Raw genomic sequence first — 16,907 nt, 5'->3', positions numbered from 1 at the left:
TTATTATTTAAATTATAGGAATAAATATTTATATCTCATTGCGATGAAAACATTACATAAATGCGTATGAATATATAAATGTGGTTCGACCTAAATTATAAGATAAATATTCGCATCATGTAGAATAAAAACCTTATACATAAACATATTATAAATTATGGAGATAAATATTTACATAACGTGTAAACAAGAATCTTAGATAAAATTGTGTTAAGAAATAAATTATATGAATAAAGTTTACATTGTATAAAAATAAAATAATAAATAACAACAAATAAAAAAGATTTAACATTCCTCGTATTACTTCAAAATGATGTTATTTTAGGTAGAGAAAAAATTATAAAAATAAAAAATAATATAATTTTAAAATAAGATACAAATTAAAAATTAATCATTTAAAAATAAATAATTTATCCGTGCATTTGATAGGTTAAATATGGAATGGATTGTGAAGATTAGAGATAAAATACAAATTAACACTTATTCTTTACTTACTATTTATCTTATTTCATTTCTAACCAGAGATGATTTATATCGAAATGCTTAAGATTTTATCACATGTCATTCATCCTTTTTATCTTTGAGGATATTTTTGTGAAAATAAACTCTCTTATGAGATATGAGATCACATGAAAGGATATAATCCATTTAAATACAAATTAAGGATAAAAGAAACAGTAAAAAAAAAAAAAAAAAAAACCCTTATCATCGTTAAGATAAGTTCTCAATTAAAACACAAAATATTATAAATAAGAGATCAACAGGTCATAGAGGGGTGTAGAGCTCTTCTCTGTGACTTGGAACTTGGCTTTCTTTTGAAACGCAAAACATCATCGACGACGACACACGCCAACACACAGAAACCAACATTTGAACCACCGATCCGCCAGATGGTAAACACCACCTCTCTTTCTTCAACCTCATTATTTTCAAACGCTAACAACGAATACCTAGATCTCTGGTGTTGGGAGTATCTCTACCCTCCTATTCTCTGTTCCTTTTTTTTCTTTTCTTTTTAATATATAATTTTTAAGAGTTAAATGATCATAGGATGTCGGTGTCCGTATCCTAAACTCTTTGGGGTGAAAGTTTTCTTATCAAAACGGAAGCAATAGGGTTACCGTTGCTGTTACGCTCACAGTCTCTGTTAATTCGCCGCATTCTTAGCTTATTCATTTAATTGTTGTTGCAGCTTCCTCTTTCCCTTCTCAAGACTGCCCAAGGCCACCCTATGGTAATTGACCCTTTTTCTTTCTTCTATCTTGTCACTATTGTAACTTGTGTTGTTCTTTTGATTTCTATTGAATTGTTTTATTTTATTTTTTCATATATATATAAAAAAAGAATTATACTTTTACATGCTGTAACAGCTGGTGGAACTGAAAAATGGGGAGACTTATAACGGGCATTTGGTTAATTGCGATACGTGGATGAACATTCATCTTCGAGAAGTCATTTGTACCTCGAAAGTAATGTTCTTTTTATATGCCCTTGTTCCTTTCATTCTTATTTATTATTGTCTTGTGTTTTGTTGGCTGCTTGATTATTATGATTATTGAAATGTTTGTTGACAAAGTTTGATTGAAATTCGCAATGTAGGACGGAGATAGATTTTGGCGGATGCCTGAATGCTACATACGAGGCAATACAATTAAGTACCTTCGAGTTCCTGATGAGGTGTGTTGTGGTGTTGAGAATTTAAAAAAATAAAAATAAAAATTCTTTTGGTAAAGGGTAGATCTGTTGTGCACATCTACCCTTTCTCTAACCCCGCAATGGTGGGAGCCTTATGCATTGGGGCCTTATAGTGAATGGTTTGAGAATTTGTTGAGTGATGTCTGAGTCATACATGCATTTATCAGCTAATCTTACTTTTTTGCTTATTATTTTAGGTTATTGACAAAGTTCAGGAAGAAACCAAGAGCCGTGCAGGTATGCATTGTTTTGATATCTAGTTGTTGACAATTCAAGTCTGAGTGCAATGGGGATGTGAGTGATAAAGTCCATTGTTAGATAAGAATGGACAAGTTGGGAAACCATAAATCTAATGCCTTAAGATTTTGGGTTTAAGACATTGTGTCAAAAGCTATTGTTGGTACATATCTCCTCGGTGTTTTGGACTCCCCCTAATGAACCCAACAAACTTCCCCTGATGGACCCAACAGTTGGTCGTTCATCTCTATGTTTAAATTGACTCGGTGATCTATAAGAGGGAAAAAGTAAAAGGAATATTGGCATGCTTGTCATAATAAAGATGCATATTACTTTTTTTATAAATCTGCAAACAATATCATATTATCACTTTGAGCGAGTTAATTTACCCACATATTATAAACTGTTATTCGTGCAGCATTCCAGTTACGCAAAAAAATAGAAAGATCTTTGATTAATGTCTCCCTTTTCAGATCGCAAACCACCTGGTGTGGGACGTGGAAGGGGAAGAGGTAGGGAGGATGGTGCTGGTGGACGCCAAACAAAAGGAATTGGGCGTGGTCTCGATGATGGTGGTGCTAAGGGAGCTGGAGGAGGGCGAGGAAGAGGTGGCCTAGGTGGAAAACCTGGTGGAAACAGAGGTAAATCATAAATGCACTCATTGCATGTATTACTACCTCTTCGTACGTTGCTTTCTATTCCTTAAATTCACCATGTCTCTCAGTTCAGTTTCCTTATGAGCTCCTGATGACCAAGAAATTTCTTCAGTGTAAAAGTAATTATTATTTAAAGAACACATTACTGATTCTTAAATTTGGTAGTTTTAATGTTAAAATTTATGGTTGGAAATGTCTTGCATAAAATTTATATATGCCTTTTTCTTTAAATCTTGGGATTCATCCGATGCCTTTGCTTCTTTTGGTAGGTGCAGGGCGAGGTAGAGGTTGATTCAAACAAGTGATATGAACTACAAGTTCAGATGGGCCAGTTTCCAAGTTTAAGAGGCATTTGCGCTTGTCTCTTATGCGTATCAGCTGCAGATTTGGTGTTTCCTGTGCATCCTTGGATTTTAGCTTTCCAGTGTTTTTCTTGTGTTTATGGTATAAAAAAAAAAAGTGTTGGTGCTATTATATTACTCGAGGAAAGCTTCTATGCCTGCATAATCTTTCATACCTTCCCAATGGCAAACTTGCTATTATATTTAGAGATGTTCCACCTGTACATAAATGTTTGGGGGTCTTAGCTTGAACTCATGTTTTAGTATTTTCTAAGGCAGTTAGAGATGAACTGTGTCCTTCCCCTCTCATGCTGAATAGTGATTCTTGCCAGTGTTGAAGGCTGAAGTAACAATGAAACTGATAAAAGTTGCCAGCAGAGTTTGGCTTTGTGTGCAATTTGGTTCTCTTGTATGTTTTGGGGAGGGGGCCAGCTGGTTGCTTTAGCTTTTCTCAGTAAGTCACCCAATGAATTACAAACTGAATGGCTATGTATGCCCTTAGTTTTGATTAATTTATTCGTGGTCAGACCCTGACCGGGACTGTTCTATGCTTTTCAGACTTCCAATATTTCCCTTCCTGTATTTGGCAAAGTTGACCATGTTGTTTGTTTTTTCTGATTGGGGTCCTTGCTGCCCAAAAGCTGGGGCGTAGCTCTGGCTTTGAAAAGAAACCATGTAGTTATAATTCCACTACGAAAAGCATCACGTGCCAATATCCAAGTTGTCATCAATTTTCTAAATAAAACCAGCATAGATTTTTTTGTGAATTTTTGTTTATTTGATTTTACAAAATCATCACTTAAAAGAAAATTACATAATCATCAATGTAATCCCGTAAATGGATAGAATTACAGATAACATATAGGTGTGGCTGGCCACTCATGAACTGCGTCAGGGCGGGTTACCTCACCTTTTAAAAGTAGGTTGAAAATTTTGATGTCTCGTTTTAGAGAGAAGTTATAGTTACAATTTTATTTTATTTTACAACCTCTTACAATTATATATCATAACCATTGATTTTCGTCAATTAACGGTTATGATTTTTGCAAATTAAACTCATTAATTAATTATTAATTCATAATAAAAAAAGTTGTAAGTATAATCTTCCTCTTCGTTTTATAGCAGTTTAATCTGTTTAAAAAATAAAAAACTTAATAAATATTTTTTATATATAAGTTTTATGGTACTACTTAATTTCATTTCACATTAAGTTTTATTTTTTCACTTATATAACATTCAATGTGATAGTCTCTAAGAATTCATTTGTCTTTATATATAGAATCTTTTGTCATACATCAAGTGAGGAGTAATGAAATAAATTTTTTGGATATTACAAAAGTTTGAGATAACAAATAAAATATTACTTAGACACGAAAAAATAACCTAACTTGCATGATGACCCGCTTTAAACTGCCTTAATTAGAACGGGTTAAAAGGTTGAAATTTTCATCCCAATCTGCCAAGACGGGTGAAACAGGTTGATGCAACAGGCCAAATCCGTTTTAACACCTTTAGTTTCATAAAAGATATAAGAAAAAACATTGACACATACACTATTACAGAATAATCAGCAAGAATGATCCATTCTATTTTATTCGCACTATTCGGAGAGAGAAATAATTTTTTTCCATTCGTGTTTGGGAAAAGTCTACAGAAAAATATATTTATAACATAATTTATTTCAATTTCTACGAACATAGTTGTATTTGATAACACAATATCTAACTATTTTTATTTCCTAGATTATAAATAAAAAATAAAAAATATATTTTTAAAAACATTGTCATTTGCACCCTAAAATACCCAGAGTACAAATATTACATGCAGTAGATACATACACATATATGAAAACAAAATGTTTTATCAAAACTCAACCCAAGTTGTAGGGAGAAATAAAACTAACTAAATGAAAAATAATAAAGAGAAATGCTCTGTTGACATTGGCATGCTATTGCTAGTAGGGATGATGACGATTATTCTTGCGAGTTCTTTCTGGCCTCACAATCAATGTGCTTGAAATCCAAGATTGATTGATTTGAGGGGAATCATCAGATAGCCAACAACATAACCGACCATCTTCCCCACCTGTCCATCCAAAAATGCCAGGGCTAGGACTATTACTAGTTCCATTATGAATTCTTGACATGGGTAAAATACTCCTAATAACACTTGTATGGCCACCCTCTAGAATTGCTTCTGCAGCTCCAATTGTTGCCGCTTCGTTATAATTTACGGGAAAGTAGCCCAAAGCACCAGCATTAGTGCCACCAATAACCCATAATTTTTCAGCTTCTCTACCGTAGTGACAATCAATAAAATAATCAACCTGGCAAAAGAAAGAAATATCAATTTGTGGGCATACACTGCAGCAGTATACAAATTTTGCTTTGGGCTAATTTCATGTATTTTTATCCTCAGCATAAAATCTAAAGAGAACATATAACATATAAATACAAGCATTTTCTTCTCCTGGAGGATTAACCTTTAAGAGAGCTATAATTCTTTCAACACATACCACAGTCCCTTTTTCTCTTTCTTTTGACAAGCAATGATATGTCATCTCTTCATAAGATTGCTACACATCACATTTTTTGTTTTTTGAGATAAAAACTACAGTTTTCATGCATGTTCATATAGAGCTCAATACTTTTCCAGTTCAATTATATAAGTGTATTCAATCAAAATAGGGAGGAACTCACATGATCCAAAGTCCAGCCTTCAGAAGCTAAAGTACGAGCATCTGACAAGTTCGCTTCATTTCTAGCATCTTTCCAGTCCCAGATACTAGGCAACACAGAGTACAATGAAATATTAGAATCAGACATTGCAAAAGGGGGAAGAATTAGTATGCATATGCATCTTTCCAGTCATTAAGTAATTATTGGCATAAACAGTAGAGCTGGAATACTATCTGCACAGACATTATTAATCTGTATGATAGTTGTTTCTTCTCTGTATGAATTTACCTTTCTTAAGCAAATATAACAACATTGAATGAAGGATAAAGCACACCACCATAATATGCCTCATTGCAGATGAGATAGGAAACGACTAACTATATCTATCTGTTAAAATAAATAAATAGAAAACTAACGAGATAAACCATACCCCAGGGTTTCAATATGTGTTAAGCACCAAAGCTTCTGATAACTTTCTCCAAAAGTCCCCACCTTTGCAATTGAAGTCCCTACATTAATCACCTACAATTTTGTAAACAAAAATTTTATTCATTTTGCAAGAGAAACTTACCATAGTCCAAATTTACAAAGGACTCAAAGAAACCTTTTATTTTTAAAATGTGAAACTTGAGCTCTACATATGTAAGCATCGCGGTAGCAGATAGAGTAATGAGTATCAATTTCATCATTAAATTACATAGCTATGGGATCAAAGTAAAATGGTAACAAAAGAAACCAAAAAGAAAAAAAATTTAAAGAGCACACTGCAAAACTTTTTCATGCAAACTATACATAGATAAAACATTTTTATCAGGATAAAAGGGAGGATAAGAAATCCTTCAAAAAAAACACAACAAATTACATCATGTGAAAAAAATAAAATAAATCAAGGCTGCTCAATGCCTCAATCCCTACACAAATTGGAAAAGGTATGTCCCTTGAAATACTCAATAGCAGAATACAATCCTATCCCAATGATTGCCTAGCTGTCTCTGATATCTTTGGTCATTCAAGATGGTTGCAACTTGCAAGAATTATCAACTAATGGAAATTGAATTAGAGTCTAGACTTACTGATTCTAGATGATCATCATCATTGATATCGCCAGTAGTATCAAATGTGCAGATCAACCCATCTTCTGAAGCAGATATCAGCTTGCCTTCTTTGCCAGGGACAAAATGAACCTAGCATCAATACACACTTTCAACAACAAATCAGTCATGAATCCATGCCTCACATGGAATAATAAAAATCATTTTATTTATCAAAAGAATAGAAGCTACTATAAGAACTTGCTAAAGCTTTATTTTAGCTAAGAAAAGTTAAAAGGGATTGCCACTGTCATCTTCATCTTATTTACACAATATACCAGTAACAATTATTTTCATCACCTCGTTCTATAACAGGCTACAAGTAGATGAGATAAGCCCCACCAGGAATATACGTGCATTAATTATGACGAACAATTGAGGGGAGGGGGTAAGTGGTCAAAAAACAAGTTGAAAAGCACAAACCTGAGTAACATCATCAACATGAGAGTCTTGTAGGCATGCAATTTGCTTCTTATTTCTCCAATCCCAGAAGAGTATCTGTGCAAAATTATACAGGAGGGAATAGCTTACACACTAGTTTAAACTTTAAATCACTTCATAAAGTATCACTGAAGTAGCCGCAGCCGAAAGCAAACCTGTGATTTACAGCCAGCAGCAATTAAATTTCCATTAGGCCCTCCAAGAGAAAAGCTGAAGATCTCTTGAGAAGAACCAGCATTGATGAAAGAAACCTGCAATTTTGCCATTCAGTTCAACACTCAAGCAGCAAATTGGTATCAATTATAAACAAAACACAGAATCAGAGAAGAAACAAATCAAATCTACCTGCTGAAACGTTCGTGTGTCCCAAGCTCTAATTGTGCCATCTGAAGAACAGGAGCATAGAACATGGGGATTGGAAGGACCCGAAAACAAAATCTGGTTAATGGTTGCAGAGTGACCCATGCACTCTCCATAATATTGACCCCCCACAGGTGAATACAGTTTCACCGCGTTCGTTGACAATGACACCGCCATTGAACTCCAATCATCCCTTCCATTCAGAAACAGCAAGAAAACCCCACAAAATAATTAGAGCACAATTTCGATTAAAAGAACCAAAAAGGAAACTTCGATATTTTTCATTGAGTTTTGAGTATAATTTCACGGCTTAGAAAAATAAGAGCGTACTTTGGGACGATTTGGAAAACATAGTGGTCACCGAAGTTAGTTTGAATAGAGTTTTTAAGACCGAAGCGTTTAACGTTGTTGGGGTTGGGTGAAGGTTGTTCCTCGATATCCATGACCGTACTGATTTCCATTTTTGTTTTTGTGTTCTACTGATTGCTGTCGCCGACGAAGAAGAAAAGCATCACGTCTTTGATGTCAGCCAGGGTTTTAGGGCTTCTATCAGCTGGGATGAGGTCTAAAAGTAAACGACTTCTTACGTACATAAATATTAAATTTCGACACATACATACATAATATTCTATACGATAATTTAAAAAATATTTTTAATTTATATACTATATATTATATTTAATATTTAATAATTTAAAAAAAATAAACTAAATTTATAATATATATCAATTTTATAAAAAAAAAAAGATATTTTAAATATTTACGAGGAAGGTTATACTTATAACCTATTTTCATTTACAACTTCTTATAATCATATTTTAACTGTTGATTTTTGTCAATTTAACAATTATAATTTATTGGATCACATTTATTAATTAATTATTAATTTTCAATAAATTATAATCGTCAGGTTGACAGAAATCAACGGTTAAAATGTGATTATAAGATATTGTAAACGAAAATAGATTTTGTAGGTATATCCTTTCTCCATATTAATATTAAACTCAATAAAATGATAACGTTAATCCAACAAATCGAATAGTTGAAACTAAAAATACAACGTGATGTAATCTTTGAACTTTTTTTGAGCTTATGCAATGCATGTTGGAGTGTCAAATACGACACGTCAGAATTTTTAAAATATAAATGAATCATAGTTCCATATCGAATCACCTCACATGTTTATGTTTTAACAATCATGCTTGCAAAGCCATTAGAATTCGTCGTGAAGAGGAATTTAGGTAATTTGTATTGATTACGTGTTCAATTTCCGTATAAAAAAATATCATGCTTGCACATTATTTTTTTAATCTATTGTATTGACTTTCTTCGTAAATATGAAATAAAAAAATAAAAATTCTATACATTTATTATCTTTATTCTTTTTAATAAAAATTAAAGTAGAAATATTAACGTGTAGATCACAACATCTTTTATTTTATTTACATATATATTTTGGGGAAAATATATGTCATTTTAAAAGATAAAGTTATGTCATTTTAAATGAGAGAAAGAGATAGATCATGAGGAAGAGAGAGTGGAAACAAAATAAAGATGAAGTCTTACCTCTTTCTGAGGGTGAAATGACACAAGTTGTGTCATTTAAAAGGACAAATATTTTTTTCATATATTTTTAGGGATTAGTATTTTTCGTGTTTATAGTAGATAATTTTATCTCCTGTGTAATATAAAATTATATGAGATTCATATTTTCTTCTTGTTATTCTCCTTATATGGCCCTGTATGAGTCTCATTATTTTTATATACGTGTAGAAAATGTTTTTTTTTTCATATCACATAAGAAATACTAAATCCATTTTTTTACATTTATTTATAATTTAGAATAACCAAACCGTAACCTGGTCTAATATTGTGACTGGGTTACTTTTCTTTGAGTTTTGGTTAATTTTAGACTCGTAATCAAGTAAGACTAAGGCATGTTTGTTGGGTATGATATGATAGAAATTGATAAGTTAAGAATATTAAATTAAAATACGAAATAATATAGGTTTGATAAGCAATTTTCTTATCCCGTATTTGATATGTATTAGATAAATAGTTTGATAGAATAATATTATTCCATTATAATATAGTGATATTGTACGATATAAATAGACAAAAATATCCTTTTAATATAATTTTATATTATTTTTAAAAATTAACTTTTAAATCTTATTTTTTATTTATGCATTTATTCTTATTTTAAATTATTCAAAAAAATTAAAAGTCACAATTTTAAATTAAATATATCAAAAAATAAAGTTACTTACAAAAAATTGTAAAATAAAAAATTACACCCATAGAAAATAATTAAATTTTTAAAAATTGATGTTGATCGCCAGTTACAAACTTCAATTTTAAAAATTTATGCGAGATCAAGTGGGGAGAGATAATTCAAAATGTAAAACTCAACATAAAACCACTTTTAAAATCCAGACCTAACGTAATTAACTTCAACTTTACACTACGGCGTTTGGTAAAGGAGAAATTTTTTAATGCCTAGTGATCAAATCAAATACAATATGGGATGATCAATATGTATCAAGCCTAATCACACACGGTTGGAATGTGGGTGGTGTTCTTGGTCTTGGGCATGGAGTTGTAGTTGGATATCACTATGTCTCTGTCCTTTATTTACGCGACGAATCTGAATGGGGAGTACCTGCAAAGACACTCTGATGCTTAAGTCAGTATCAGAGACATGAGTTTGTATGTTCTTAATGTAAAGGATGAATGTATCTAGGTGTTGTACCCTTGGCTTATATAGCGGTTGTGATGCCACCCTAGTAAGACGGTATGGCCTCCGATTGGTCAGATTTGGGTTGCAGGTCAGGCTAGAACCTGAGTAGCCTTATCTTCTTAATGTCAAGTTATAGAGTCGCGAAAAGCTGGAGCTGTCCTCTGTTTATTAGTTCAAAGGCGCGGTGGGCTTTGCCATAGTTCTCAAGTTAATTTCCTCTTTCCTGGAGTTTATGCCTAAGGGCGGTTCCATGCGCGATGAGGGCATCGCGTCTTGCTGTGTGCGCGATGATGACTATCGCGCTTAGTTCTGGACCCTTCACGAGATTGGGCTGTGTGTATTATTGGGCCTCCACTGGGCCTTCTATATTTTGTCCGGATCACCTAGGAATCATGATCACCAGAAATATAATAAGAAAGTGAATTATCTGGGAATGTTATAAAAAAGTTGTTTGGTATGCTAAAATATTACTGAGATTTTGTGATTAAGTTTACTGAGTCCTTATTTGGTTTAGTGTAAAATATTAGTAGGAATACGAGGTTATTTTACAAAAATAACCCCATCTTTATTTTATTCTTGAAAAAATTATAATGAACATTTTCTTGTCTTCACATAGAAACGATCTCCCAAAGAGAGAGAACCATACATGGCAAAGTCATTAACAACAGTTTAATATTCCCAGAAGAGAAAGAGGGTTACAAACAATTTAACAGAACTGAACAAAGTTTAGTGGTGACAGTTAGAGAGAAATGAAGGCGCTGTGCATTGTTGGTGGTGGTGCCCCAATGCTTTCGGTTTTGCGCTTCCTTCTCTTCTTCTTCGGCATCGAGATCCAGATCGGTGCGTATCATCTACTTTTGTTTTACATATTCTTTCTATGTATCTCTTATGCAGTCCCATGATTCCTATATTGTGAATTAAATCACGTAAAACAAGCGGAGAGATGAAGAAATGAAGACATGGAGAAGAAGAGCACATTTGTACAAAAAATTTTGTATCCAAATCCCAACATCAGGTAAATGAAAAATACCACCCCTTTGGACTTTGGTGGTATTTTGAGGAGGGAAAGTGACTCACAATTTACACATAACATCGAATCAAGGGCAAATTGGATGACCAGATAAATATTGTGAAAACTCCTTGTCAAATATAATATTTGAATCCCTCTTTTATTTTCCTATCATTCTAAACAAATTACTCCTACCAAACAGTCCCAGTTTGGCAAGAGAATTTTTTTTTTTATTCGAAAATTACGATTAATATAATAGGAAATTGATTTTTTCGAAAATATTACAAAAAAATTATTTGATAAACTAAAATATTTCTAGAAATATTATATCAAATTTTCTGATATTATGTTTTGTTGATTGAAAATATTTCTAGAAATATATTAAATTTTTTATTTTTTTGGAAATTCAATAATATCACTTTTGGGGGATATTTTTGAATAGTGTTCTTGATTAAATTTTGTTTACAAAACAAAATATAGGGAAAATCACATTCCCGAATATTTTTCCATAAATCTTCTGTCAGGTAACTTAGATTAACACTTTTAGTTTCCCAAAAATTTAAACAAAAATCATCTATCAAACACCCCTAGTTGTCAAGTAGAGACAGATTTATTTATTTTTATTTTTATTTTTATTTTGAAATACAAGAAAAGATCAGCAAAACAGAAATAGAAAAAAAATCAAAAACAGAAACAGAACAAGAAAGAAGAAGGCTAACTAGTAACCATCCGAGGCCAACAAAAATGCCTCTCAAATCCCTAGAGGTATGGAGACGATCTTCTATGAAGATGTTACATCTGGGACACAGGTTATAGCTCCCAATTCACTCTGTCTTCTCCATTGCTTGGATTAGGAGGAGTTATGCCAGCTATTTCTCTAATTACGTTTAGAGGGAGCAGGTTGTTAATCTTCTCCCAATCCCAAGCTCCTTATTCAGTACACACGTCCTTGACTTATAAGTCTATAACTCAAGCTTAACGGTTATAGACTTATAGCATTATTACGAGTGAATTTAGTATTCCCTTGAAAAAAGGATTATTAATTATTATTAACAATGATAATTAAAATCCCCACGTACTTGCATTTTTACATTTTTACAATTTTGTTTTATCAAAACAGTTTTATCAATATTTCTAGTGATTTTATAAATTTTTCACAGAACAATCTTATATTTTATTAATATTTTTTACCTACTAAAATCTCATTTTTAACTATTTTAGATTCAGCTTTTATCCTGTTATAAGAGGCTTATAGTGGGCGGCGGTGAGCAAAGGGGGCGTTTAGAATAAATATTTTTTGATTCTCAGCCGAAGCAAATTTTACGATATACTCTTTAGTAAATAAAAAAGTTCATCGTGGTCTTTAAAAATTTTAAAATAAACTCATTTTAGTTCTTTTAAGGACTAATATGAATCTTTTTTAAATTTGTAAAAAACTACGATTTCAACTAAATAAATTCATTTTGAATTTTTTAAAGACTATAATAAACCTTTTTATTTGCTAGAAATTAAAATAGATATCAAAATTTACTGAAAGACCAAACAAAAATATACTTAAACGCACTACTCGTACTCACGGCAATTTCGATGTTGCATGTCGCAATACTAAGACTACCTAAACATTAATCAGAATTCAGAACATGATCTAAAACATGGAACATATTAATATAGAAATCCAGATACCGCAATTCATGCATAAATTAAACATCTCAATTATACAATATCCTAATTCAACTAGAACGAGCTTTGTGCTAAATGTTTAGCCAACACACGAGAGACACTAACGTCTCCATTTAAAAAACTACCAATCAATGGTAGAGCGTGAAAAATTCACTCGACAATTTTTATAAGCATCTTCAAGGGCAGCATCTTGAACTGCGAGTGCATTATGTGCTAGAAGCAGCTTCTTTCTCGGTCGATGCCTCACCAACGCTCTTGCCAGCATCTTGTTCTCCAGGATTTGACACTTCTTGCTCTATACAGTCGGCAAACAAAAATAGTACGATTAGCCCAGTAAATGATTGCTCGGGTATGACAATAACGGTCCATAATCTATACCAAATATCTTGAGGATATTATATTATAACCACAAGATATATTTGTCAAAATTTTATATTTACGTTGTAGATTAAATCAAAATATAAACACATAAATGATCCAAAATTCCAAATACAACCATATAGCAATATCAAGTGATGGAAAAGCAAAACAAGGGAAAATAAAGGGGGCAAGTTGCAGCATGTTGATGTTAGGACCTCGGAGAAGTAAACCTAGGGAGAAGGTAAATCCTCTTTTCTTAATTCCCCTTTTCCAAGTTGCAATACCCTTGAAGCAACATGCATCAAGATTATGCCCCACCGTTTACTTCCTTCTTTGATTTAAAAAATGAAAAAAAATTAAAACATTTTTCAGGCGTACGTGACAGTAGTAAAGATATAAGATTTATTCTGAATAAAGCCAATGGTTAGAGTTACTACTTATTTGCGACACAGGATGAGAAAGAGAACCTAAACATCGATTCCTATTTACATTTTATTCATTTGAAATTTGAATATAGTTGCATTAACAAATTCGAAATCTCCAATTCTGATGAGCTAATCAGCTTTAACTGTTAAGTTTCACAATTTAGAAGCAACCCCTCTGATCAAACTAGACATTTCAATTTGGGAACACTGACTCCTTACAATCAACTTCGATTCTCCATCTTAGTTCTAGCCTGCTGTCCGAATAACTAAACATGTAACACTCTCCTCTAGACTCCACAACCATACACATGTCCACCAAAACCCTTATAACTGATGGAAACAAAAATCCCTAATCTCACCAAGAAATATTTAATATACCATATAGCTACCCTTACAACCAAAAGTTGCAATAGACCAGTACGTTATCCAAATATTCCAATTTCCTTAAAAAAAAAAAAAAACAAATAAAAAACCGGCAAACAACCCCGCATGCACGTACAGGCACATTAACAAAATTAAACATGTAAAAGCCACACGCCACAACTTGCTTAACTACCATCCCAAATTAAAAATCATGCAAGCTTTATTATAGTCAAGATGGTGTTTTGGGAGGGGGGGATATCAACAACAAAATTTCGCATAGATACCTTCATCATCACTCTCATTCTCATCAATATCATCCATTGCATCGTCGCCCATCCCACCAAATTTCTGCAGGATGCAAAGGTAATTAGGACAAATAACATCAATAAGAGAACAGTGAATCAATTGAGCACATTACATACAGAGAAATCCATCCCTCCCATCCCTCCCATTCCTCCCATCCCTCCCATTCCTCCCATTGCATCGTCACCCATCCCACCAAATTTCTGCATCAAATATAAAAATAACAACAATTATAAGGGTGAAGTGATATCATTAGGAGAAAAGGTTGAGACAGAGAATCAAATGGACGCATCGCATACCGAGAAATCCATCCCTCCCATATCCGGTTCACCTAACCAACCAACAATGAGAAAAATCAATCAGACTATGCATAAAATGATATTGCGTTTCATAGCACAATAAAAATTTTCATTAGAAAAACATGTTTACAAACGTGCATACCAATAACATCATCTTCATCCTCATCCACCCATTTATCCCAATCTACTTTCACATAATGTGGAGGCTTGCCTTCTCCGCGCAGCAACCTTTTCCACCATCCACTCTCTGCCTTCTGCACGACACAGAATATGCTTCGCACTCCTACATTAATTTTGCTCTCCTGAAACGAGATAATGGTGAAGGAAATGCATTAAAAATAAATCAAAGAAACCCATATGTTAGCAATTGAAGCAAATCAGAAAATATTGCTCAGGAAAAGAAGAAGAAAAAGACTGAACAAATAACATGAAACTTAAACACAACGATTATGAAAATGCATATAAAGCTAGAGGACAAACACCACCAGTATGAGCAGGCATTTATCAGGCCACGTCTTAAAATTCAATTCATAAGAAAAAGGAATGGAGAAAAAGAAAACATTTTTAAAGATGTTAATGCTATGATTGCTATCCACAAATTTGGAAAGTGCTCTCACCTCTACATTAACCTTGTCAAAGAGCTCCAGTTTGAGCTCATATTGATGGTCTTCAGCACCAGCACTGCCAGAGAAGGTAAAAACACCATCTGGAGTAAGATCCACTTTAGCATTTTTGGAATCAGCCAATTGCACCGTGATATAGACCTTGTCTACTCTCTGAGCCCACTTGACCTCGGGATGACGACTGCAATCGAAAATTGCAACAAATTAAGAGATGACGGGAAAAAGAGAGAGGGTTCAAAAATACATGCAATGCAAAAAGGAAAATCAAACGGTGAAACCGACGACCTGCTGAGAGTTCTTACAGCTGACATTATAAAATACTGAACAGTCACAAATCACAAACCACTTTCATGAACTCAGCAATCATTTGCAGATCATCCATATTTCCACAAGAAATGAAGCAACTCAAATTATAAAAAAATAAAATAAAAAAAATTAAATGATAAAGGAATTTAGGTCAAGGAACAAATTGTATTAAAATAAATAAAAGGAGACTAAATAAAAAAACATCGGTACTTATTTTTCCAAATGCATTTTCAGCAACACAATCTGCCATCGGGAATCATTTGACGAGAGAGTATAAGGAGAAACAAATAATTTGATCGATAGAAATGCAATTACAATCCCAAATCTTAAAAGTAGAAATGAATGAGAAAAGCAGCTTCATAATAATATTGTCAACAACAAAAAAAACGTGAGGATAATAATCAAAGAGATTACGACAGGATATCCAGCGCAAGAAGATGCAGGTGTGGTAATTTGTACCTCATGTTTGATTTGATTGATAAAAACCTAAGAGAAAAAGCAGGTATGGCAAAACCCTAGTTCCTTCTTCGATAGCAACTGAGAGAAACCCCAAATCTGACCCTTCTTCAACTTTAGCTTTTAAACAATAGTATTTATATGGCATAAATAAACGTCTGTTGGACGACACTACTAGACTTCTAGTACCTTCCCTGCGCTAAATCCATTTTGAGTTTCTAGAATATGCTGAACTCACACTCACAGATTGAGACCCGGGCCGAACTTAGTAATTAATTGGCCCGACGTCCGAGTGCAACTTCACTTTTAGGCCCGTTCTCTACAATAGGCCCAAGTATAGGCCCTTGTATAATACCCATCACGGTTGTGGCCTAACTAACCCAGTAACCCTTTTTATCCATGAAACTCATTGCTCGATATTTGTATGCCTCCAAGTTAATATTAGAAAAAGCATTAATGAGCTGTAAGTGACACCGAACATCCCTGGTTTCGCAGGCATTTAAGAGCAATTTTTTTTTTTTACACAATGAGTGTATATTAGAAAGGAAAAAAAGAACCTCCAAAAAAAAAAAAAAAAAAAAAGTATTTAATGTTACTTTAGATAATTTTGTCTAATGTTCATCGAAATGACGTCGTTTTAGGGTTGAAAAATTAAAAAATTAGAATGATAAAGACTATTATAACTTTGAAATAAATTAAAATTACAAAAATACCATGATTTTCATTCCAAAACGATGTCGTTTCAATGAACATTTGATAAAGTTATCTAAAGTAACTTTAAAAAAAACAAACCCTATTAGAAAAAAGAAAAATACTTATGTTTTTGGTAGAATTTTTTTGTTGT

At 32.9% G+C, this 16,907-nt stretch overlaps 3 protein-coding genes across 5 annotated transcripts; 1 reads left to right on the top strand and 2 right to left on the bottom strand.

Moving 5' to 3' along the window:
• Positions 1-765: 765 nt before the first annotated feature.
• Positions 766-3,461, top strand: LOC133308834 (probable U6 snRNA-associated Sm-like protein LSm4). Of its 2 annotated transcripts, none has more exons than XM_061509556.1 (7): positions 766-893; positions 1,193-1,234; positions 1,371-1,469; positions 1,600-1,677; positions 1,893-1,932; positions 2,406-2,573; positions 2,864-3,461. In XM_061509556.1, the coding sequence occupies exons 1-7, from the start codon at positions 891-893 to the stop codon at positions 2,878-2,880; spliced, it is 447 nt and encodes a 148-aa protein (XP_061365540.1). In that variant the 5' UTR covers positions 766-890; the 3' UTR covers positions 2,881-3,461. The 2 variants fall into 2 exon arrangements, with proteins under 2 accessions (XP_061365540.1, XP_061365539.1); XM_061509555.1 differs by having other exon boundaries at positions 2,858-3,461.
• A 1,251-nt stretch (positions 3,462-4,712) lies between these two features.
• On the bottom strand, positions 4,713-8,043 carry LOC133308840 (WD repeat-containing protein GTS1). The gene is made up of 8 exons (XM_061509561.1): positions 7,830-8,043; positions 7,485-7,692; positions 7,295-7,390; positions 7,122-7,196; positions 6,681-6,791; positions 6,038-6,129; positions 5,629-5,713; positions 4,713-5,255 (listed from the first exon to the last, which is right to left on the bottom strand). Exons 1-8 carry the CDS (start codon positions 7,958-7,960, stop codon positions 4,884-4,886), a joined length of 1,170 nt encoding a protein of 389 aa, XP_061365545.1. The 5' UTR covers positions 7,961-8,043; the 3' UTR covers positions 4,713-4,883.
• Positions 8,044-12,914: 4,871 nt separating this feature from the next.
• Positions 12,915-16,197, bottom strand: LOC133308814 (uncharacterized protein OsI_027940). 2 transcript variants are annotated; one of them, XM_061509525.1, is made up of 7 exons: positions 16,067-16,197; positions 15,296-15,482; positions 14,821-14,980; positions 14,679-14,710; positions 14,499-14,582; positions 14,361-14,424; positions 12,915-13,223 (listed from the first exon to the last, which is right to left on the bottom strand). In XM_061509525.1, exons 1-7 carry the CDS (start codon positions 16,069-16,071, stop codon positions 13,135-13,137), a joined length of 621 nt encoding a protein of 206 aa, XP_061365509.1. In that variant the 5' UTR covers positions 16,072-16,197; the 3' UTR covers positions 12,915-13,134. The 2 variants fall into 2 exon arrangements, with proteins under 2 accessions (XP_061365509.1, XP_061365510.1); XM_061509526.1 differs by lacking the exon at positions 14,499-14,582.
• Between the last annotated feature and the right edge of the window lie 710 nt (positions 16,198-16,907).

Source organism: Gastrolobium bilobum, unplaced genomic scaffold, assembly GCF_033153095.1.
Source record: "Gastrolobium bilobum isolate Gb01-03AN ecotype WA unplaced genomic scaffold, APGP_CSIRO_Gbil_v1 utg15473, whole genome shotgun sequence".
In the NCBI taxonomy this organism is placed as follows: Eukaryota; Viridiplantae; Streptophyta; class Magnoliopsida; order Fabales; family Fabaceae; genus Gastrolobium; species Gastrolobium bilobum.
Note: the sequence above shows the minus strand (reverse complement) of the source record. Positions and strands in the feature narration are given on the sequence as shown.

What these genes read in the sequence shown, in the direction of transcription:
- LOC133308834 (XM_061509555.1), top strand. An exon ending in AAGTCATTTGTACCTCGAAA is followed by an intron (nt 1,470 to 1,599) that starts GTAATGTTCTTT and finishes TTCGCAATGTAG; the next exon opens with GACGGAGATAGATTTTGGCG. An exon ending in ACCTTCGAGTTCCTGATGAG is followed by an intron (nt 1,678 to 1,892) that starts GTGTGTTGTGGT and finishes TTATTATTTTAG; the next exon opens with GTTATTGACAAAGTTCAGGA.
- LOC133308840 (XM_061509561.1), bottom strand. Translation starts at nt 7,960, where the DNA reads ATGGAAATCAGTACGGTCATGGATATCGAGGAACAACCTTCACCCAAC. An exon ending in GTTTTCCAAATCGTCCCAAA is followed by an intron (nt 7,693 to 7,829) that starts GTACGCTCTTAT and finishes TCTGAATGGAAG; the next exon opens with GGATGATTGGAGTTCAATGG. An exon ending in ACACATATTGAAACCCTGGG is followed by an intron (nt 5,714 to 6,037) that starts GTATGGTTTATC and finishes TGTGTTGCCTAG; the next exon opens with TATCTGGGACTGGAAAGATG.
- LOC133308814 (XM_061509525.1), bottom strand. An exon ending in TTGACAAGGTTAATGTAGAG is followed by an intron (nt 14,981 to 15,295) that starts GTGAGAGCACTT and finishes ATCTCGTTTCAG; the next exon opens with GAGAGCAAAATTAATGTAGG. An exon ending in TGGGAGGGATGGATTTCTCT is followed by an intron (nt 14,425 to 14,498) that starts GTATGTAATGTG and finishes TGCATCCTGCAG; the next exon opens with AAATTTGGTGGGATGGGCGA.